The sequence below is a fragment of the Pagrus major genome, chromosome 9 (genome assembly GCF_040436345.1).
Source record: "Pagrus major chromosome 9, Pma_NU_1.0".
NCBI classification, from domain to species: domain Eukaryota; kingdom Metazoa; phylum Chordata; class Actinopteri; order Spariformes; family Sparidae; genus Pagrus; species Pagrus major.
In genome coordinates, this window is record NC_133223.1 from 22,665,457 (window position 1) to 22,690,508 (window position 25,052).

General features: G+C 40.9%; 1 protein-coding gene across 1 annotated transcript in view; it reads right to left on the bottom strand.

Annotated features, from left to right (window-relative positions):
* The window catches only part of LOC141002679 (E3 ubiquitin-protein ligase SH3RF3-like), a 109,346-nt gene that overhangs the window by 36,501 nt on the left and 47,793 nt on the right, over positions 1-25,052 (bottom strand). Inside the window, exon 2 of the mRNA XM_073474056.1 lies at positions 4,135-4,410. Within this exon, the coding sequence (XP_073330157.1) occupies positions 4,135-4,410 (276 nt within the window). The remainder of the gene's footprint in view (positions 1-4,134; positions 4,411-25,052) is intronic.

Genomic DNA, 25,052 nt, shown 5'->3' on the forward strand with positions numbered 1-25,052 from the left:
CAATGGATCTAAACTTCAGCAACCAGAGCAAACAGGCATCTATGAGTAAACCTGTCACCAATCCACAGTCATGCTTAATGACATACAATATCAACAAGTAATCAGGATAATGTAATATAAAGAATTTTAACTATAATTGGTGCAGATTACTTTCTAAAAAGAATGTGTAATTTGATCGTAGTTACTTGATGAGAATCTTTATTATCAAAGTCTTTAAAATATAGAAATTTGGAATGATTAAGCTTTTTTTTTTTAATGAAAACTAATGCTCCACTAAGTGCTCACTTAGTGATGATTAATGGATAACGGAGTCTGTATTCCTTTTTATTTACACTGAATGGAAGATGAATATTTTGAGTAAACTCTCCATGTGGACTTGTGTGATTAAATACAGCAGCAACACAAACTTAAATCAGCCTCCCACGTGTTGTAGAAAACACACAGTGCACCTGTAGTTTGTGCCAGTTCTGTTTTTGTGAGGTTAAATTGATTTGACCATCTGCCAATACTGAATATGCAAGATGCATTTCATTTGCATTCAAACTGAGACAAAATAACTCAAACTTTTGCTTTTTAGTATAAAGTGGAACATATGCAATGTTTGAATGTTGTTTTGAAGAAACCGGAAAGTATTTAGTTTACATTGCATTTTTCTTTGTATTTCAATAGATTATGTTACAAATGACAAAAATTGGCATGTTATTTGTAATTAGTAACTGATTACGTTTCAAAGTAATCCAACCCAATCCTTAATATCAAACACACACATTGTTTCAGATGTAGAAATAAACTTACATGTATTACAGGCATGCTGTATATAGTGATATAACTAAGTAACATTTACTCAATTTTAAGTTACTTTTAGTATTTTCATTTTCAGCTACTTGATACTTCTACATCACTACATTTTGGAGGCAAATTTTATTTGATAACTTTAGTCACTAGTTACTTTGTAGATGATGTATAATTGTTGATTTTATCGATAATCAGATTAAAAAAAACACAGTATACATACATACATACATGTAAATATATGCAGAATGTACTTTTTACTTGTACTTTTGATACTTGAGTACATTTAATATCAGGTACTTGAAGACTTTTACTCAAGTACTATTCCAAATTAATATTTTAACATGATATCTTCACTTGTACTCAAGTATGACTTGTGGTTACTGCAGTTCCATAGGGTTTGATATAATATACTCTATTTTATTGAATAATATTCTCAGCAATATTACATCTGACACTCATTCGAACATATTATGCTCCTTGTTCACCACATACACACACACACACACACACACACACACACACACAGACTTCATCATGAAAGTATTTCTCCCTCTGCTGCTTTGTCTCCTCACATGAATTCGAAGGTCGTGGTAAGACCATTAGGGACGGAAGTGATAATGCTGGTAAATGACTGTGTATTAGTCATACTGAGTAATTACCTCTCACACTGAGAAAACAATATCACACACACTGGTTCTGCATGACAACACGCACTCAGCACACCACGGGGGCATGAATGTTTGCAGTACTGTTTGGCTCTGTGCGACTTTCAATCTTTAACCTGTCGATTAGTTTATCCCTTAAAACACAGAATATATGAACGTCTAATCATTATCTGTTGATCTTGTGTCGAGTGCAGCGTGTTTGAGCCAAGGTACGCACAGTATGACGATGCTTTGCATGGCTGCAATCAGTCTTAAAACACCTACAGAGACGTGTACAGTACAGTGTAATTTAATAATCTGTCTCTACAGACACACTCAGAGTACAGAGACAGAGTGATTGTGTCGAGCGTTCACTCCCAGCACAAATGAGTCTGTGTAACAGCAGGAACAAAATGATAAGCTTAGAGGAACAGAGCAGTACACGGAATAGAAATTACTGTTTACATCAAACCCAACCTTGATTCAAACTGCTGAAGGACAGTTCTCCTCATCTTGTCATAATCTCCACCCTTTTAGAAAGTATCATTTTAGTCATGCTATGACAAATGGGGACGGTTTCAGAACGTCAACCCCTGCTGTCATCCACCTCAAAACACAAATGCATTTCCAAACAATCAGAGGCGAGGATAATTAGTCTAAATCCTGAATGTAATTGACTTAAACAGATCAAAATATAGAGGGACACACCAGCACAAAGCAGCAGCATGATGCTCCGCTAATTAAAAAAGCAGCCTTGGTCAAGAAAGAGCCGAAATACACGCCATTTTTTTCAAACTTAAACGCACTACATGATCAGAGCCCCCTCTGATCCCTTCCCGTATTGGACATATTGGCACACAGACCCTACCATAAAGGATTAGACTGAATATATTTCAATGTAACAACTTTGGGTCTTGCTCATTAAGAACCGAGAGGACACATGATCACCTTGGTGCTGGTTCGCTTTGGTCAAAAAGGGATCGAAGCGATCTATGGATGTTCCTCCCTGATAACATCTCGTCAGGTAGTAGTTCAGGTAGTAAAACAAGCTCAGTACACAGTACAACATATAAGAAGTCAAGTATTACATGATTAATAATAATCATAATCTTAAATGACAGCAAAGAGCTGCATGCATCACTCCACTGTAAAGGAGTGTTCTTCTCAGCCTCCCTCAAGGAGCTGTACTCCACAATAAAACTGTATTAGTATGAAACAGTAAATCGACTTTATAGTATTTCACTTTCGTGGTGGTGCAGATTTTGTTTTAGGGTTCTATCGATCCAACTGTAAAACAACTGGGGCTTGTTTTATTTCTTCTGACTTCTTGGCTTAAACATTGAAGAATTTGAGCACAAGCACAAAGTATCACTTGCAGCATCTTCATTTCAAAAATATCAGTCATGGGGAAAATGCCTTCTTAAAGTCCTCATGGTCAGAGTAGACTGGTAGTGATCCTGAAACAGGCCACAGCTGCTGCTGTAAATTATCTCCACCCTTAAATTACCTCATATCAGAGCCGCTGAGCTAAAATCCCTCTCATTTAACAGTATTCATGTGTCAAGCTCAGTTTTAAAATCAGAAACAATGTAGATGCACAATAAAGGAAAACACTGGGATACAAACATCTCCAAAAAATGTAACGAAACATAACTTGGCATATGAACTTACACTGCGCTCAAGTGAAACGAGATAGTACTCAGATTATATTCCTCTTCTTGGTGTAATATTATGCAACTGATGGTGAGAGTTTCTCTTGTTACCAGCTCAAGAAACGTATAAGCTAAGTAACACAAAAGAGAAAGGCCTGTTCAGATTTTAGCCACAAAGAGCCACAAACGACAGACACACATACCACGTCGAGACGCAAAATAACAGCAGAGATACAAAGGTACCACAAAGAGACACAAAACGACTACAGAGACACAAAAGTACTACAAAGAGACATAAAACTACCACAAGGAGACAAAAGAGATCTTCAAGGAGACACAAAATAACAACAGAGATGCAAAGGTACCACAAAGAGACACAAAAGTACCAAGAAGAGACACAAAACTAACACAGAGACACAAAAGTACCAAGAAGGGACAAAAAACAACTCAGACGAGATGTGAAAGTACCACAAAGAGACAAAAGAAAAATACAAAGGGACACAAAACTTTTTCAAAGACAAACAAAATGACTGCAAAGAGACACTGTGTCTCTTTCAGTCTGAGTATGGTCCTATGAAGGAGAGGTTGGGGAGGCCATTTCTGTATGCTTCTCCATGACCACTACTTAACACACTACACTACCTCCTGTCAGTGGTAGTTTTTTAGCAGCAGGAGCCTGAAGATTTGATCTGAATTTGCTGCAGGCACTCATTCTGATGTGAATGAGTTTACCTCCAAAATAAAAAAAAATGGGACACAAGCAAAATATGGAGTAAATAGAGAAAAGTTCAGGTCCTTCGGGAGGCAAAGAGAAGAACATGAACTTCTTATCCTGTTTAAAGTTGCTGTGTTTCACACTCTAAAGATTAGAGTCAGTAGTGATAAACTGTTAGTGTCCTACAAAGTACCAACCTAATTGTGAGTACATCCACGCAGCCTGTCTGTATTTTTATATTACGTTTTCATCCTGTGTCTGGTATAAGAACAGTGTCCTCAGTTCAACGTGTGTGTACACTGTGTGCATGTGCGTGTATGTGTGTTACCTTGCTGAAGGCCAGACAGTCTTTGTCCTGGTCTTTATCTTTGACCTCGAAGTCGTACAGAGCTTTGCCCTGCGGTGGAGTTTGGCTCAGCGGACGCAGCAGCTGGATGTAACTCGCGGGCAAGAAACCATGACAACCGTTGAGCTCGCCGTGGTACCAGTTGTCATCCACCTTGCGTCGCAGGATGATGATGTCACCCTTGGAAAACTGGAGATCGCCTGGTTCTTTGCCTTCGTAGGAGTAGAGGGCTTTACCGCAAGGCAGCGCTGGGATATTCTGAAAAACAAACACAGACACGTGCTTTAGAAACAGCAGTGTTTTATACACGCATCAGAAAGAAAGAAGGAAGAGAAGGAAATACGTCCGCGTGTTCTTGATGATAGCGAGGTAGAAAATGTTGTTGGTACTGAGCCAGATGTTTTCCTGCCTGACCCGAAGTCAAGTGAGACTTGAGGCTGAATTTTGATCAGTCTAAAAACCTACAAGTGACGTCTTTATCCTGGTGTCTGGTCAGGACACTTGAGGTTTCTGAAGTTCATTTTTCATGACTTTCCTCTACTTTTGTCTCCTTTAGTCATGAGTCTTGTTTTTTCTTATGAAACATGGGATATATTTGACATCGTACTTCAGATGAAACAATCTCAAAAGGAAAAAGTCACTTATATCCACAATCACGTGTGCGATTAGAGGTATTGACACAAGCTAAAAAGGTTAGGAGCCACTGGGTTAGAGCACTCACATGCTTCTATTTTAGACACTTTTGTAATTTGCTCCTACGCTGCCTGATGGGCAGAGAAGATGAGCAGATTACCTGCCAGTTATCTTATCCTGCACCGGAAAATAGGGTCTCAGTGAGAATAGGATGTTCTTCTGTACTGCAGCTCCACGTAGTGATTAACATAAAAGGTTAAGGTGACAGGTGCATTTTTACATAAAAATCTTGCACAGAGAAGCATTAAGTGCACCTCTACAGAGGATTAAAAGCATTGCTGTCAAGTAGCAGTGTCACTGTGTTGAAATGATGCTACACCTCGCAAATGTTGGGGGTGACAAATTCCTGAGTTTACAGTGAACTGCGGTTCATTATATTCTTCCTGTTAAGGAGTTGGAAACTGCCTTTTGTTCTTTGTCTGGAACAAATCCGTTTCAAGTCTGTTATGTAACAATATAAAAGAAGCTGTATGGTTTTGTTATGCTCTTCTCTTTTCATTTATATATTTGTTGGATCCCGTATTTGGAGAAAGGCATAAATGAGGCATTGAGTCCTGCAGTGATCAGTAAATTAATTTGGAATAAAAACACCTGGGGGCAAACTGTTTTTTAAAAGGAACTCAAAACAGTGGAAAATCCAATATGTTGCAAACTGTTGGCCCCGGAGACAAATTTGTAGAGCTCGCCTTGGATGGTTGGATATGTGCTCCAAGTTCTGTTTTATTCCCCCCAGCAGTGTGTGAGATATGACTGGTTATTAAAATGTTTGCCAGGTAATTGCCGCTCCCACCTTGGGCCAAACACAGTAATTTTGAAAATGCCAAAGCAGCTTGATGCACGACCCCCTTAAGAATCATCAAATTCAAGTCTGTGGTGTCTTGCTTATCACATGTCAAGGACAGACACACACTGACCAATTTATCCTGCACAAATAGATTTTTTACATGAGGCCCAACTTCTGTAAAAAATAGTCAAAATGTTGCACTGAGTTGAGTTTATTTAAAATGAGTATGAGTACTTTGTATTAAATTTGGTTTAAAACAATCAAAATTAACTCAAATGATCAAATGAATGCAGAGAAATATCAGCTTTGATGTTGTGTCAAACACATCTTCTGTTGCAGAGATGTCAACTGAAGTTAGCATGCTAACCAGTTAAAACTGATCCCAGTTAGGCTATTTAAGGACAGGTGGCCAAAGAATGATACGGTATACAACGATGGCTGAACCACAACTACGACCACCCACTCCCGGCAAGAAACCATGTTTGGGGGCAAAGAAAAGAAGTGACTGAAACAGAAGCAAAATAAACTTTAACATCGGTGTTGCTGCAGCACCTGGTGAGTAAAATGGATGAAGTTTGTGCTGAACTCACAACGTTTCTTGTAGCTGTTAATGCTAACGTTGACTATTTAGTGAAAGCTTATGAAGACCTATGGGAGACACTGAGGATTGGTTGTTACAACAAGGGCGGACAACCTAACCTGCTGGTGTCATGCTGCCCCTAATATATAGTATAAGTATAAAGTCGACATGTGGCCAGTTCTTACATATAGCACCTTTAAGGTCCTATTAACAACAAGTTTTTCGTATTGATCAGTTTTCACTTGGTCACACGCTGAACAGCAACTGTCAAATCACAGCCTAGAAAGCCTGACTACACGCCGCAGGCCATGAATGTATCATTTACAAATGGATAGTGCTGTTGTAATACTGGAATTTCTAACTTCGAGAAAATAAAAATAAATATAATAATAAAAATATCACACCACTCATTCATTTATTCATTTAAGAAGAAATATAAAAAGGCTTGTGTACTGTGTGTTTAAGTATTTACCTCTTAGCTGAAACTGCTGTCTGAGATTCCTGAGGCCTGATGGCTCTGAAGGGGATTAGCGTAGCTTTGAGAATTGGCTTTTGATGGACCAACAACACGGCAACACACTTATCAAGAGCAGTTTACTGAGTCATCTTGTTTATTACTTCACTGATGTTGAATTTGGAGCTGTCACCAACCTCTCAAAATTCATTATGTGTGTTTTTTCCTTCTGATTCTTTTCTTTTCTTTTCTTTTCTTTTCTTTTCTTTTCTTTTCTTTTCTAGTGTTAGCACTACTCTGTAGCTTGCATATGGACATGCTTGTATCCTTTGCCTTTCCTTGTTCCTTTTCCTAAAATGTGAAGGATTTCCAAACAGCACTCCTGTTATTGTCTTTGTCAGCCAAAACTCGTTATGGAGGCTCTGCTCTTCCCATCTTTAATGAGCTAACACTGTCACAAAATGGAGTGAAGGACTCGAGACCAATGCTGTTTTTTTTTTTAACATACATGGATGCTGACTTGGATGGGACATGCAGCTTTAGCCTCAATCTTTTACCATGACATCACATAGTCCTATTTAGCTATTAAGTACATTTTAACACCCCTTTGGGATCCCGCTCTAAACCAAGTCAGCTGGAAACATTAAAAAGTCAGCCGGAGACTGCCTTTTCACCCAAATTATTGAGCTACATTAACTTAATTAGCGAGCTAGGTATAGCTCATAACAATCTGCTATCGAAGAAAACTGCCAGCTTGAAATGAGAAGCCTGCTGTTGTTGTCTACATTTGTCAGAAATCAAGGACGTATTATTCCAAAAATTACTTTTATTTTGTCCTGCAACTGTTTTTAGTGTAAACTGTCTAAATGCTGTGCTAGAAATGAAAGCATAGCAACAGTAAGTGATGTGAGCAGGACGTCAGTTAAGATGTAGTGAAACTGGATCAGGTTCATCATATTTAAAGTGCTTAGATCAGACGAATTGTCCAATAAAAGGTCCAAGTTGAAAGCTAATATAGTTTTTAACCTGCAGACGACATAAAAGCTTCACTTTTTATACAGCAGTGATGAATGGCCTTGATATCATCTTCACACCTATATTCACATTCTCCCCCACACACACTCAACCAAGCAGCAGCACACACTTAATATACTGAACATGATCTTGAAGGAGACAAGTATTAAAGGGAGCTTATCTTAAAGGCGATCCAGGTAAACAAACGGCAACGTGCAGAAGAGAGAATGCATGAAAGAGAAACAACTCCTTTTCCTCCCCGCGAAGCAGCTTACAATAACGCTAACACACACACTTGCACACACACACACACTCTTTTCAGACACTCACACAAACTGCTTCTCCCCAGACGCTACACTGAAGAGAACAGCCAGAGGCTCCAAGCAAAATGTACTGAGATCAGTGATGACGCAAAACCAGGAAACAGACACAAACAACAAAAAAAACTCACGTCTAATGCTGCTTCCAACTACTGTTTCTAAACTGTGACTGCCACCTGACACTCTAACTTTAACATGACATGGTCAAAAGTGTGTGAGCAAAGTCTGTGGACACCCAGATACTACAGCCACAGGTTATTGACCCCATTTACACATTTTAAGTGTCTCACATCTGGATAAAATTCAGATTTGTTTTATTGCATTTTCTCTTTCACTAAGCCACATATTTGAGACTCCGTTGGCCCCATCACAAATAATCCGTCCTTAACAGCCTCCACTCTTTTGGCTTTGCATCAGAGTTCGCCATCTGTCTGCTGGGAGTTGCTCCCATTCATCAGTAAGAGTAAGGGCGCTAAGCCCACAGTCTTTGTTCCCATTCATCACAAAGGTGTTGGTGTGGAGGTCAGTGCTGTGTGAAGTTCTTCCACAAGAAACACAGAAACTATTTCTTCATGGACCTGACTTTGTGCATAGGGGCATCATCAGGCTGAAACAAAGAACATTCCTCAAACTTGGACTAAAAGTTGGAAACCACGAAAACCAGGCTCAGACCAACTAGAATAACCACACCAGGGTTGTTTGCCTCCACACCATCTCTGACCTTTGGGATATCAAATGTCACGATATCATCATTTTATCCTATTAGAAATTCGTATGTCATAATTTTTTCCTGAATTATTGTATGAATTATTGCGTTATGGCCAAAAAAATTGTGTTTTGTGAGGTCTCAGGGACCTTGACCTTTGACCTTTGGCCACCAAAATCAGTTCATCCTTGCGTCTGAGTGAACATTTGTAAAAAAAAAATGATAATAAAGAAATTCCCTCGTGGCGTTTGAGATATCACGTTCACAAGATTCAGACGGATAGCCTGTAAACATAATGCCTCAGGCCACGGCTGTCGCCGGCACAGAGGAATGAAAATACACAGCAATTATACAGACAGGTGAACCCAGACACTTTCTGTTACACACTGCGGTATGTTTACATATTTATATTAAAGCGATCTGGCAGTTAGATGAAGCTGAGGGAGCAGCACGATGCTGATATTTGTATTCGGACATGAATGTGAACACCCCAGGTGAGATGTGTGTGTGTTGTAAACACTGCACCTCTCAGAAGAGAATGAGAAAAAAGGAAGCAAAACAATAATATGGAGGACAAAGTGGAGAAGAGGATGAGAGGAGAGCGGTGAGAAAAAGATAAACAAAAGGAACAAAGAAGACGGATCAAACAGAAGTGAAGGAGACGAGGACGAGAATAAGAAAGTAAACAGCTGAGGAGAGGAAGAGGGAGACGGAGACAGAACAGAAACAAAGTGGTGACTGAATGGTCTGCAGTCTGACCCTATGGAAACCTTTGACAACAGAGACCAGAGTTTGGTTTAGGAAACAAAAAGCACTTTGGATAACGACAGGAAAAGTTTGTGGTATCAGTTAAATGTCAATAGCGTGAACAAGTTCCTGCTGCTTCAACTCACTGTGGCTTTTTTGTCTGTCAAATTAAGACCATGATCCGTCCTTAATCATAGACTGTGAGAGCTTAAACATAACTCTAATCATAATTGTTGTATTTTAGTATCATCTTGTTACAATGCAATGCTCTGTTGGGAAACCTTGAATCCTGGCAATCATGTGGATGTCACTTGACCCGCACCATCTACCAAAATACCGCTACAGACCAAGAACACCAAGTACTTCCTCTCATGACACAATGCGCCCTGCAACACCACAAAAACTGCTCAAGGCGTTGATCCGACCTCCCAATATCCCTGATCCCAATCTGATCAAGCCTCCATGGGATGTTCTGGAACAAGACTGATCTGCTGAGGCCCCAAGGTGGATCCAACTTGGCTCTGACAGGGTGAGGCACTACCACAGTACCTGTGGGCATATCCTTGGATGTCTGGCACAAGGTCGTCAGTGGCGAACTTTTGAGTCCTGGGGGTTGCAAGTTTAGCAGCTCTCAGGCCCAAAAAAAACTTTGATTTCACTGCTGAGGTTCAACTGAGCAAGACAATTAACTTCAACTGCACCACTGGAGAAGCTGCGGGTGAACACCTCCCTGAAGAGAGAGTGGTGGACGGGATTGGAGATAAAATGGAGAAGAAAAGAGAGGAAGAAGAGGAAAAACAGCATCACCTCTCTTCTGTTGTCTCTGTTGCTTCCCCTTCTTCTCCTTACTCTCGCTCTCTCTTTACTCGTATTCCCTCTCTGTCTCTCTTCCCCTGTACCGACAGACTTGCGGTGGCCTCCCAGAGGCTGCTGGAGGGCCTCATCAAGGAACTGCTGGGTTTGATGCTCTATGCAGGGAGGAGGTAGGTGGCTGAGCTCTCTCTGCCGAGGGCATCACCTACATCCAGGGGCAGGCTGCTGTCTCCCTCCTCACTGAGCCTGGGGCAGGAGGGTCAAGCTGCATGAAGGAGGCCTATATTTTAAAATTGGAAAAAGATCCCACCTGAATCGAGACAACAGGGCCAATTCCAGTGTTTGGCGTTGTGTTATTGTCATTTATCAAACATATCACAACAGATCTGTCGCTGCACGTTCTTACCTAACTCTCACTTTTTAACATTAAGATTTACTTCCAGTCGCAAATGGAAACATTCTTATACTCAGTTCAAATGATAATATATTGCTACATAAGATGTACTGAAACGTTCGACATGATTAGACCTTGAGTTCCAGTCAGAAAAGACATTTTTATGACTTCAAAAACATGCTGCAACTATGAATATACAATTCATAGCACCTTTCCTTTTTACTTAACTTCTTTTTAACTTTGCTTTCACGCTAACTCTCACTCTGCCATTCTCCTTCTCTTGTTCTACCCACTGAGGAGCCTGAGTGACTACAGCAGTGTCGGCGCATTTCTTAGTGTCTCCACAGAACTGTAAAGATGCTTTAACACATGCACTTAACTCCATAAATGTTCAGGGCAGTTCGCTTGTCGGCAGTATGATCTGAAGAGGAGCTCGTAACGTTTCTGTAACTCTAAAGTGAGGATGTGAACGGATACTGCAGGCACAACAATTATATGGATGTTCATACACAGCATATACATGTGCATACACAATTATATATCTATATATAATTCATATACTGTCTAAATATAGTTGTGAATCCCTGTGCCACAGCAGTGTCATAAATGAAACATTTAATTATCATGTAAATGCAGAGGGGAATAAAATCCATTAAATAAGCCATTCTGTAAATGAAATACTGTGGCTAAACCAATTCCAGCTGCAATTTTGTTCCAAGAGATATATATTTAAGCTGTCGTCTCCTTGAATATTTTCTTTGTTGTTGCAAAGCAGGGTAAAAAAAAATCCCTTAGAAATCCGCCTCAGAAAATTGCATTCTACTTGCACAACACAATCAAAGTTTTCTTGCTTTAAAATTAACTTCAGTCCAGGAAAAACTGCTTCACCTACAGAACCAACATCATTTGAGTGTGAAAGGACTTGAACTAAAGCTTAAAACTCATCTGAGATTTCTTGTTAATTTTCAAAATTGAGGAGAGGATTCACCGTTGCATTGCGAGATTTGATATCTGAGTGCAGTGCCGAAGCAACACTCGGCCATTTGCCTGCGACTTTTAAATCCCTCACTGGAGCGGGCTGCAGAAATAACCGAGAACGCTCCTCTGTGTTGGTGTCATTACTTTCAAAACCACCAATGTTTTCCTGCTGTGCTGCCGCCGTAGTGAGAAGAGAAGCTAATCTATCCAGAACAGTCGCTTCATGTGTGAAAAGAGTGGAACTGTGTGAACGGCGAAAACCCAAGCCAGGATTGTTGCATCCTACATGTGTGAAAAGGGTTTCTTAGTATTGTACCTGTCGGCAGCACTACATCATCGTCAGCCAAACGCACACATACACACGCGCACGCACACACACACACACACACACACACACACACTCACACACACACACACACACACACATTTCTTATGAAGAATGCTCTCTCACCCCTGTGGTGCAGTAATTAGTGTTTGTGGATTTCTCTAATGGACAGAAGGAGTGTGTGCATATGTGTGTGTGCATGTGTGTGTGTGTGTGTGTGCGTGTGTGTGTGTATGTGTGACAGAGAGTCCCCTGCCCCCTTGGGGACTTACACACAAACACACAAGTCCCTCCATCAACCACTACTGAGACTCCCATCTGTTCAAGTCTCGCAGTGTGTACGTGTGTGTGTGTGTCTGAGTGTGTCTGCTGTAGCCATAAGGTACAGGGAGGTGACTTGTCCAACATGGGACTGACTGCTCCATTCAACAAGGGCCCTATGACACACACACACACACACACACGTCCGCAGTTGACCATGTGTGGTGGATGGGTCGATGAGTTGGTCGCTGTGGATCATTTAGAAGGACGGGGTTTTTGAAATCCAACGCATTTTGCCTGTATATATATATATATATATATATATATATATATATATATACATATATATATTCGTCATATACAACATTGTGTATATGTTGTTTTACTATTTGCCATGTACAGCATACAGTGACTTACATTGATGCCTTGTAATTTTCAGCAGCGAAACGCACAATACAAAATTTACTGCACATATTTAGTGTCTCCTGAGGATTCTTTCGAATGTTACGTCTCACTTTGAATAAATTAACCTGAATGCTCTTAAGTAACTGTAGCATTATATTTAACAACGGAGCACTGGGTCTAATAAGGACGTAAATTAAACCCGACAGCATCCTCCTTAGCTGACACAATTGCTGCTGTTGTACTGCACTTTGGGGAAAGTTAATAAAGTCACCCAGGAGAGCTGCAGTCTTTATGCAGCTACTGCAGCTACTGCACATCCCCTGCGGCCCCTATTAAGAAGACAAAAGCTTTGATGCATTGATTTTACTTACTTGGAGTTTATAACTCAAAGAAATAGACCACAAAATGTTAATATGACTCTACCAGGAAGGACTGATTACAGTATACCACAACAATAGATGTCTAAAAAATGCTGGTCCATTATCTTAAGAGTGTTATAACAAACAATAAACAAACAACAATCCACAATATATGGAAACAAACACTCACAAGCTGATATTTTTAGCAACTCTAGCAGTCTGTCACTCACTCTCTCAGTTGGTCTGTCAGTCAGTCAACCACTCAAAGACTACTGGATGAGTTGCCATGAAATTTTATAGAGATATCCATGTGGTCAGAGGATGAATCGCGTTGACTTTTGTGACCCAAAGCAAACCTGTTCTGATTCCACGTTCTGCTCATTATCAGTTGGAGACCGAGGCTCTCATCTTAAAACATGGCAGCTTTTAATATGGCAGCTCGAACACATTCGGGAGAGCCATCCATCAAAGTAAAAACCAGCAGAAATGCAACAATGAGATTCTCCTACATGCCTTTAACTTGACCTCCATTTAAAACACTGAGAACTTGACTGAAAACTTCACCCTCAGTGTCAATCTTGCTACATTGAAGTTAAAGAACAACAAAGTCTGCATAAGGAGGAGGCTGGGGTGCATGGATGAGTGATGAGCGAAACCAACGCTGTCCCTGTTGGGGGCAGAAAAACACTGCGTCAGTAAGGCGAATAGCCACAAATAATCCTGCAGTCAGCGGTGAACACAACAAAACCACCATTGCTGCTGAAACTCTATCAGACGTGACTCGGGTACAACTGCTCACAGATGAGGTGACGATGTTTGAAAGTCTTATTCATCATAACTGTAGTCTTGTTCCCCGACTTCCCTATCCCAGAAATAGCAACAGTCGATCAACTGAAACACACCGTTACCTTGAGCCAACTTGTGGATTTCTCTGGGTTTTGGGATAATGTAAGTACACAACTCAACAAAATATACAGTATAACAAAGGTCTTGTGGTTTTTAGACATTTAAATGCAAAATGAAGGTGGTTCGGGCATCTTGTTATGCCTCCTGGGCGCCTCCCCTGGGAGGTGTACCAGGCACGACCAACTGGGAGGAGACCCCGGGGCAGACCCAGAACTCGCTGGAGGGACTACATATCCCGTCTGGCCTGGGAACGCCTCGGGATCCCCCAGGAGGAGCTGGAAAGCGTTGCTGGGGAGGAGGAGGTCTGGAATACCCTTCTAAGCCTGCCTCCTCCGCGACCCGACCCCGGATAAACGGAAGATAATGGATGGATGGATGTGTGCATAATGTGACTAATGTAATGTAAGTTATGTGCATATGTGAATAAAGTTATATACGTAATGTACCAAGAACTTTTCTTGGCCAAATCTAACCGAACTGACTACAACAACAACAAAGGTCCGCTGCACCTGCAGCATTTGTGCCCTTTCGGGTACCATGGGATACATTATGTTGGGAGCGACTGGCAATCGACCTCTTCAGTCTTTAGGAATGAGGATGTGTTGTTTGTAAAAGTGTGCACAGATTCCACAGGATGTTTGAACATTTCGAAAGATGAATCTGCTTATGCACAAACTGCTTTCTAAACCATCTGCACACTAATGAAACAGCTGCTGTGAACACAGATATGCATATAAATCTATTTAGATGTGTAAATCTATTTGTTTATTTGTTGGGGAGAAAGGGGAACACTGTGAATCAAAAGGAGAAACTTCATGGAGTGTGAAATGGAGGTGGCTGTTGTTGGGAGGAAATTGAGGCTTTATTGCTCGGTGGTCACAGCGCTGGTGTGACCAATATCAGAAAATTTGGTGAGTGGCAGCACATCACAGCTGCAGTAAATACTCAGGAGACCAGACTGACTTTTTTCTTGTGTTTAACCTGAATGTAGACATTATGCTACAATATACTGGTAAATCTTTTTGTCCTTTTCCTATTTATTTTCAAGAAAGAAAGAACAATAGGGCGCTGGAAATCCTGACAAACTAGTTTTTAAATCAAAACTGACACCATGAATCATGACGCTTTGTACTGTCACACTGACTGTGCTGTATAGTTTCCTCTGGTGGGGTCAGGAGTCGCCGGAGCTCCCTGCCCTTAACAAGCGTCAGACTTCTATAACTGGAAACTGCCTCATGGCTGCTGCTGCTCCTCAGAGGGAAAGAGACACAGATCTGATGAAGCTGCTGCAGTGAACCAGATATCTCGCCCCACAGTACACACATCAGGTTATTTTCTACATGGCTTCCCAGGCAGAAAAAATGAACCAAAATGAACTATAGCAGAACATTAGGGTTTATGTCAGTACTTTTTGCAAAAGGAAGGATTCTGTTTTAATCATCTGTGTTCTGTTCAAGAAGTTAGAAAACCTAATTCAGTCCCATTGACATTCAGGCTATATGCTTATAGTTAAAAAAATCCCACCTTGGAACTGGAACTGAGCCCCTTGTGCCTTGATTCACATGTTTAGAAAAGGATGGTAGTCTTTGGACAAATGATCTGATATTGTTGTTTATTCCAACGTGTTCTCACTCCCAACTCGTCAAATTCGGGGGTTTGGTAAGTGGTCTTAAGCTTCAGACTACAAAGCTCTACCTACCCTCTAGGGTCTGTTTAGTTAGTACTAATACATTATATGCAATGTCCATTTAGGATTTTTCAAATAAGGCCCGCTGACAAGACTTTTGGAGTGTGATATATCTAGTCAAACGGTCAGGTTTGGTTAGGGTTAGGCAAAAAACATCCTGGACAGTTTTTTGTAAATTAAAAACAAATCACTTGTGACTCTTGGCCACAAACAGGACACGAACCCTGGTCTCTGAAGGGAAAGTCATGTGAACGACCCACCCATCCCATCCCATCCCATCCCATCCCATCCCCTTATTCAGACTTTTCTCTCTCTTTATACTACTGTGCTAGAGGGCGTTTCAAGGAGTGACGTTGGAGGGGTGCCTACAATCTACAAGACCTGGGGGTGAGACTCAACAATCAACCACCTTTCCCCCAAAAGTTTTATATTGTTGCTTTAAAGTCCCAAAGGTACTGGCTTCTTACAGCAACTGCTGCAGTGTACTGATATTATCTTAGAATACAGATACACACTTGAAAAGAAATGTTAAATAGGAGGGTACATTGAGTTACAGAGAAAAAGAGGCAGAAAAGAGGCTGGACAGAACATGACGTCATGACTTCGGCTTTCTATAGTCTTCCATTTTTATTCATGTTCTGTAACTGCAGTGTTCGTGTAAGTGCAGGCGACCACACAGCAGTACTGTGGTCGAATGCATCCTGATGGAGGCCGGAGCCTGTAGACGGAGCTTCAGTCTCTAAAGGGTTCCCAGGCTTGGGGCATCGTCTGTGAGTTTGCACCAAAATGACTTTTCTGGAGATTGATTCCTCCTTTGACCAACTGACCATGCAAAATGTCACTCACTGAACTGTCCTTAAGGTCTGCTTCTAAGCAGATGTTCATGCAATTTAAGAGATAAGAGGCACCAAAGTCAGAATCCATTGCTGCTCTTTATCGTCAGCGTCTGAGGCTGATTAACTCGTGCAGCTGCTGGGCTCGATCCGTTCCCAGTGGATGTTTTCGAGACTCAAATCTCATACTGAAAATTCAGCTCACAAAACTTTGACTGACTTTGCACGACTGGTGAATTCCCACAGTCTCCAAAATCTACATATGCTTGGTTCAAAGACATGTCAAGTTTGTTTTAATGAATTGAATCACACTAACAGGCTCTGTTTTGTGAATGAAGGCACAGACGAAAAGCACAGACGAGTGCCCAGCCAGTATACTAAACGCGTACCGGGGCGCTTTCTGCCATTTCTTGCTTACAGTCTGGTATCAGAATGAATAAATTATTATAAATGACACAGATCATGGTGAATCACATCCACAACTTTCACTGCCTTTGAAAGCAGCATGATGCACTGACCACAGGTTTGGATTTTCTTACTTGAAAACCAATATTCCTCGCTGGGATGTGAGAATTGCAGGTATGAACGTGTAGCATCCAAATGTTCTTGTCTCTCGTCAAGAATTCATGTTTCGAATCTTCGCTGGCATCATGATTTGATTACAATCACGATTACTTTATGTAGAGTATTCTCTCCTTGACAGGTAATATCGAGCCAAATGTTATACTTTTGTCAAAGTTTCTTGTTGTTAAGCCATGTTTTATGAGTGTTAGTGGAGTCAATTTAAGGTAAACTTTACTACTAGTAGTATTTATGGATTGTTTTTTTCTATTATGGTCAGAGGCAGTAAAGATAGGGCTGGCAGCTTCTTCTGAAACTGACTGTGTTCAATAGGCAGATGATATCATCTCATATCGATCACAAGCGCCTGAATTGAATCTAATCGAAGTGGTATCGTGGTAGACCGTCTGATTCTGGTAGATATCATATCATTGTCCAAGAAATCGATAAAACATCATTTTGTGATGAAACTGGTGATTTGCACACCTACACAAAGCATTTGCCTCATCCAGTTCGTGCTTCTCAGCAAGTTCATAAATCTGAAATGTGCTCCGAGATCAAAACACCGGGTGCATTTTTTTATCACTCGCTGCTGAGCTTAATGTCTGTCCACAATTCAAAGCAAGAGAGCGACATTGACATTGCGACCGTCGTGTTTTCTTCATCCGAGATGATAAACGCCACGGTAACGACATATATGAAAAAGAAAGGTATGTTTCACAGATTTGGTCTGATGTTTTGTACTGTAGCACAGGGCGAACACACACGAATACAAAAACTAGCAGTCAAAGAAAGAACCTCAGCGATCCTCAGGAAAATGTGACCTTGCATCACCCTTTGGAGCGTACAGTGTTAACTGTTACATGCACACACACCTGCCTGAGGCTTCGGTGCGTGCCTACGCACTGTTTATGAAAGTCAAAAGAAGTACGATACATCCACAAAGCATCAGCACACACCCGTGTAGTGGAGCTGACTTTGTCAACTCCTTGACATTCTTATTATTCTTACTATTCAACAGCTTTAAATAAATAATCAGAGAATATTTAAATCCGTAATAAACCAGCAGTGAAATATTCATTTTAATTTCAATACGCTGCATGGGTATTACAGTTACGTGTGTACTGTCTGTTGAGGAACGAGACTCAATTTTTGAGGTTTCACTTCAAAGGCAACATTTGCATAGAGAGTAGAGGATGTGGAGGAGCTTCAGGTTAAGTGAGCTTTGAAGGAAATAAGGAATTAAAGGGACTAAATGGTCTCGTTTGGAGTACTGGAACACATTCGCTGTCCTGGACTCACTCATGTGTCGACTCTACTGCTCGGCAACACTAACATTCCCGCAATGTGTGTGTGTGTGTGTGTGTTAGTGTGTGTGAGGGATGGTGGATGGTGGATGGGACAGGATGTTCCACTCCGCTCATATCCCCATCCATTTTTCCAGCCCTGAACCATTTTCTGTCCCCCGTAGTCCATCTATTCACCTCCCTACACACACACTCTCTCTCTCTCTCTTTAACTGTGATTACTCTGCTCTCTCTTCTCTCGCTCACCCGTCCTTGGAGGGGCAGTGGGCCATTACAACTTTTTTTTTTCTCCCCTCACCGAAAAGCGTGTGTGTGTGTCTGTAAAAGAGAGTTTGTGTGTGTGTGTGTGCAGTAATAGCATAGTAAATCTGCAGAGGTCTTTTTCCACTCTGCTGTGAGAGCGGCATTCGATCATGCTGTGCTGTTTTATTGGTGCAGACACTCAAGTACAACGCAAACACACACACACACTTTCACGCACAGGTAGGACAGTATTAGCTGTATTTCAAGATAATGTTAATTTGCTGACTTTTTGTTAAATAATTCAAGTGAAAACGGAAGAAAAATATCGTAATCCATCTCCAAAAAACGCACATTTGTGAGAGTTGTCACAGGAAGATCGGTAAATAATAAAATGCTGCGTTCATCTAATTCTACAAAATGTAAAACAACAAATTATGTCAACACGCAACCACACTCGTGCAAACATCAGCACATCCACACCAAACACACACACATACACAGAGGCTGTCTGGCAGTAATTCAGTGCACTATTGATTCACTTTCCATCTATAATTCATGATACAACACACACCTCAGGTGAAGTGGAGATACACACACGCAGACAGACTGGCAGTTTCTGAGAAGTAGGAAGACGAGAAACACAACACCACTCACTGTATAAACTTAGACACACACACACACACAAGTCTAGCCGGCAGCGACCAGGAGTTCATTCATCTCAACCTTGTCTTCACCTCTCCATCACTCCCTCGTTCCTCCTCCTCCATGTCTCCTCTCTTTCTTCAGTCTCTCAGCACATCACTCCAACTTCGCTGAGGTGCCACACTTCCTCTCACTCGTCCTCGTCTTTTAAAACCGGCTTCCTTTTCTTAATCGAAAAAGGAAAGTTCACGGAGTGTTTCCGAATGACAGCAGGTTCATCCTCTACTAAAATATCACAGAAATCAGCCTTTTAGATGTTGATATTTAAAGAGCGATTAAAGAGCGATTATCACGATACCCATACTTGCCAAACCTCCCAGTTTTCCTGGGAGATTTCCATTTTTCATTGCCCTCTCCTAGTTTCCTCCCAGGTTCACAATTCTCCTGTTTTTCTCCTAAATGTTTGACACATTTTCACACCTTTTCCCCTCTTTTTTTTAACCTGTTGCTGGCACTGTACACTGTGTAGTCTACTGTTCTGTTGCACCTCGTCCTCCTAAGTGAGTGAGAGACAATGGAGAAGAGAAAGAAATACTCAAGCAAATTTCAGATGTCCTACCAGAAGGTTTTAAGGGAAATGGGCGTGCATTTTGTATAATCTGCTGTGTCGATATTTCTGTTAATCAGGGGGAAGCTCTAAAGCCCCAGACCTCCCAATGTTTTAGGTCTCAAGTATGAAGATAGCTCTGCACAAAACAAACAGGAGAACTGACAGTCGGCCTTTCATGATAAAGTACCTTGAATTGGACGATATATTGTCCCAGAAATATTTGCAATAAATTATATTTTATGCTCCTGACAGAGTGATGCTAGAATAATAATAAAAGTGCACCCTTTCAAAGAGCACTGAACTTTAGGTTTTAATATTCAGACATTGGCATTGAAATGTGGAACAAATATTATTAATTAGTAAAATATGGTTCAAATGAAAAGGTAGCTCCAAAAACACAGGGGGAAGCATTTCACCAAAGTAACCGACATCTGCTGCTCTTTGCTAACCATTGTTGGCTGTAGCTAGCTACCATTAGCGAATTGACACATGGCTCAGTTAGCCGTGGACCCACTACAGTTTCTCTGGAGTGACACCTCAGATAACAAGGGGAGTCACCACGGGTATCGAGGCCCATCTCAACTGGATTTGGCTGCCTGACGTGAGAGTGAACACAGCTGGACACCGAACTGGGACTGAACACAGCTTCCAAGACCGCCGGAGGTCAGTTTGAAGACAGGGGATGCACTACAGAGGTGATTTACAGGTCAAATTTTGTTTACATGAAGTTTGAATGAAGTGTGTTTTACACGAGGAAATTGATCTTGTTTTACTTTGTAAAAGGGAAACAGTTGAATACAGAAGGTGTACAGTTCTATTATTTAATTTAGTGAGGAAAATAGAAGTAAGAGTATTTCATTTCTTGACATTTTGTCTTGACAAGCAAAAAAATGTCACTGAAGGAAAGAGACGGATGGAGGTTAGACGGTTAAAAATGAACTGGCTGTGGCACCGCATAAAATAACATGAAATAATTCATACACTCACTCCTACTTATGGGTATTATTGTCAGTTTCTCCTGATGAAACAAAGTGCAACCTGCAGGGATTTACTCCCACTTCAGAGCCGCAGGAAGAGCCAACAACAACAACAACCCACAGTTTCACATATCAGCACACACACACCCACACATGTACAGTACATATGTGCACTCTCTCTGTTTTAGTAACATACGGCAAAAGCCACTTCACAAAATGTGTTTGGTCGGTGAAGAAGCATGAACACTGAACTCAGCAGTCGGGAGGCAGCAGGTGGAGATCATGTGTGTGTTGATGCTGACGAGTAGGAAAGTTTTAGCGAGGGTTAGCTTGACGTGTTTTTTTTACACACACTGAATGTTTGTTATATAGTGTGTTACGGGTGAGATACATGAACAACGTGGCCTCTTGTTATACCTCAGTGATAGATCGGGGAGGATATCAACCCTTAAAACTCTCTGAATACAGATTGAATTGTGTCCAGAAGTCAGTCTTATTGGTCTGCACTACTTATTCAAATAAAGACACTTTCACATTACATGTTTATGACCTGACTGTGATATCAGCAGGTGGAGGGGATGGTGGCGGATATACAGGCAAGAAGGCTGCCAAGCCAATGACCACTGTTCCAGACTGTATTTCAACATCTGTACGCATGACACCACTCCATTTTTTAAGGAGACCTCAGAACAATTTCCAACCTTGTTTGTGAGGACAAATACAGGTATTTTAGATTAAAACATTATCTTTTCCGAACCCCAACCAAGTGTTGTTTGTGCCTAACCCGAACCAAAGCAAGCACAGTGTTGTCGCAACATAAAATAGAAAAAGCTTGATTATGGGTTGGTATTAGTCGTGACCTTGCGATACCTCACTGAATACGGCCCAGAGAACTGAGTATGATGAGTACTGAAAGTCAGTCAGTTTTGGTCTCCATTACTGTACAAAGTCAGATCTGCAATCACAACAACAGTTTCAGCCCCGTCGCCAGGATAAAGTTTTGCAAGTTAACGTTAACATTAACGTTTAGCTTGGCACATTACTCTATGGACTCCCCTTGGAATAATTAAGAAACTGATTATTTAATGATACTTTCTCCTACATGCCTGTACTTTGACATCACCACTATAATAGGTGTAGCTGTGCTACCCTGTATTTCGCAGCCCACTATTCTGCACAGTAGCATTCCTGTATTGTATATAAGCACCCTGCTGTGTGCTAAGGATCCTACTTAACACACCCCTTTTCACAGATGCACACATAACACAGTATATGGAACAATATGAATACATATGTTTGATCCTACAAAGGACCGAGAAGTAACAGAAGAACCGCTACACCCTGAGACAAGCTGTCAAACTGAATTATAACTCGTCATGAACGCGCACACACACAAACACACACTTATCTTTAATCTGTCCTCAGACTTTTGTACAATGTCATATAAACTTTCATCTCCACATTGAATATTCTTTGTGTAAAACACCCGTGGTGTGCTCTCATGACTTAATGGCAGGCTCCCCGTATCAAGGGTATTTGACTGAGTGAGCGACTGAGGAAGAGGCAGCGACAGAAAAAAGGAGGAACGGGGAGCGAGACGGGAAGGAGTAGCGACAGCGAGCTTTAGTACAGAAAGCTCGGGGATCGCATGCATATTCATAAGTCTCATTTCCATCTGAGCTGCGAGAGAAAGCGTGGATATGTAAGAAGAAAATAAATTGAAAAAACACATACAGAAGAGCTTGTTAAATATGCAAGCTGTTCAGTGCCAGTGGAATTGTGAAAAGGATGGATGTCTTACCTGATCGAGTATCCAAAGTGTCGAGGATGGAGATATCAAGGAAGGCAGAGGGGGGAACAGAAGACAAGAAGAGAATTAGTATCAGTATTTACAGGCAAATTAATCTGCATTTGTAAAAAAAAAAAACAGGAAATTGACAGCATGCAAAGAAAATCTCTGATACTCTCTGATAATTTTCAATATCTCAGCACATGAAGCTATAGAGAAGCTGTTAAATCATTAAACACATCCTGCAGCTCATACAATGATGCAATAGCCAACAAAAAACATGACATGCCACCTGATGTTTCCCACAGGGCTCGCATCTATCTACATCAGCGACGTGCATTTCCGATATCGTCCCATGTGCAGTTAAACACAATGTTTTTCCCCTGCATATTAATTCGTTTAACAGCGGAGGCATTTTATATGGAAGAGGCGGCTGTTTGAAATGCAGAAATTGTCATTATGATGAATGTTTTTGCTCTCAGGTTCCCCTCTTTGAAACGGAGTCTACCTGATTCAATAAATCGCCTGGGAAAGATGACATAATGATGAAATAAATGAAATAATGATGTTACGAACTTAGGATAAGATATTTCATGAGACTAAAGAAAGAGTCAAAATAAGTTAAAAAATGCTGCTGTGACCATGAACCAAGGCAACTTATCACAATATGGAAATACATTTTCTAGATATATTTTTGCTCCATTAGCCACAGTTCCCAACACTTATCAAAATAAATGTGTGATATTTATGTTTTCAGTGAACTATATTGGCAGTCAGGCTGTTTGTCTCTCGGCCCAACACTCTGGTCCTCAGTGAAATATCTTGATAACCATTAATTAATGTCCTCGATCCCGATGAAACTAAGCTCCAATTAGTGTCAGAAATCATCTCGACGGCTTCATTTCATGGTGTTCAAACTGCATTTCTACTCCTCCGTCATATATCGTCATGCCAGTCGCCAGGAGAGGATGTTGGCTGTTAACTTTTCTGCAAACCACTGATATGTTCACATTTATAGGTGTCGTAGGTAACGTAACGTATTGAAATTTCTACAAAACGTGTCATATTACGTTCACGTTACATGTTAATGACCTGACTGTCATTGCGAGAGGTGGAGGGGATGGGGGTGGAGTTACAGACGAGTAGGTTGGCGAGCGAGAGACCACAGTTAGAGACGGTGTTTCAACATTTGTAAGTGTCAAACCACTGGATATTTTTAAGACCTCGGGACAACTTCAAGCCATGTTTGTGGCTACTAGAGAAGGTGTTTTAAACACGATCTTGGTTGGCCACAAAATATACAAAATAATATTTCTAACACCATATTCTCACCATGTACGTGCATTACATGGATAACCTGCCTGAGAGAAGTGGCAGAAGGAAAAGGATTCTGTTCATATATGTTTAAAGAGCATTATCGGTCATATCTGAATTATTTATATGCCCTCACCTACATCCCTGCTGCGTCGTAAGAGATTTCTGGTTTTCAACATGTTACTTAAGGGGCTGTTGGTGAGTTGCAAACCCAAGCTGGTTTGAACTTGTGAATTTTGTGGTCGGTGCAAATTCTAAAACTAAAAATCTGCAACTGGATGTCTCTTTTGGATGTCCTTGTTTTTCTGCACGAAAACACTGTGTTGCTGCTCATAGTAACATGGTCCTCTTGTGTCGAAAAGAAGAGAAGAAGAGATGAACGTGAACCGCTGGATTACGTATGTTCTCTTATTGTTCTCTCTTGTATTATATGTACTGTATTATATTATATGAGTTAACTTCTTCTTCTCTTTCTTCTTCTTCTTCTTCGTATATGTTTTTACACTATAAATATATACATTTTCTCAAATAGTTAAAGTATGAACAACATTATTGGGACTGCAACTAGCGATTACATTCATTAGATTTGATTAACAGATTAATCTGTTGATTATTTTCTAAATTAATTGATTAGTTGTTTGGTCTTGTTTGTGTAAAATGTGGGTTTTTCTTTACTCAATCCAAATAAGATAAGCTGAATATCCAAATACCTGACAACCAATCGATTCATTGTTGTAGCTCTAAACAAATGTATGTAAACTCTTGTAATATAGTATTAAAAGTGCTGCAGATTATGTCCAAGAGTCCCTCAAAGTAAAAATGTTGTTGAACAAGAAAAGACAGACGTCCTTTTTCAACCCCCAAAACTCCTCTCGTCTCTGATGTGTCACCCTGTCATCTCCGCTTCTCGCAAACTCTTCCTGACATCTAACCTTTCAGTACAACAGAGCTGAGTCCTCGGGGTCAGAGGTGCGACAGGAAGAGGTGGTGAACAAACCTTGTTAGTCTCCTCTGTCATTAACACCCGGGCTTCCCGCTGTGCTCTCATAATGAAGCTGCTCTTTTCTACAGCCTCTCACTGTGATTCAACTAACTGCCCTCACACTGGCAGCGCTCGAGAAACTGACTCAAATGTTCACAGCTAGAAAGTTGAAGTGTGTGTGTGTGTGTGTGTGTGTGTGTGTGTGTGTGTGTGTGT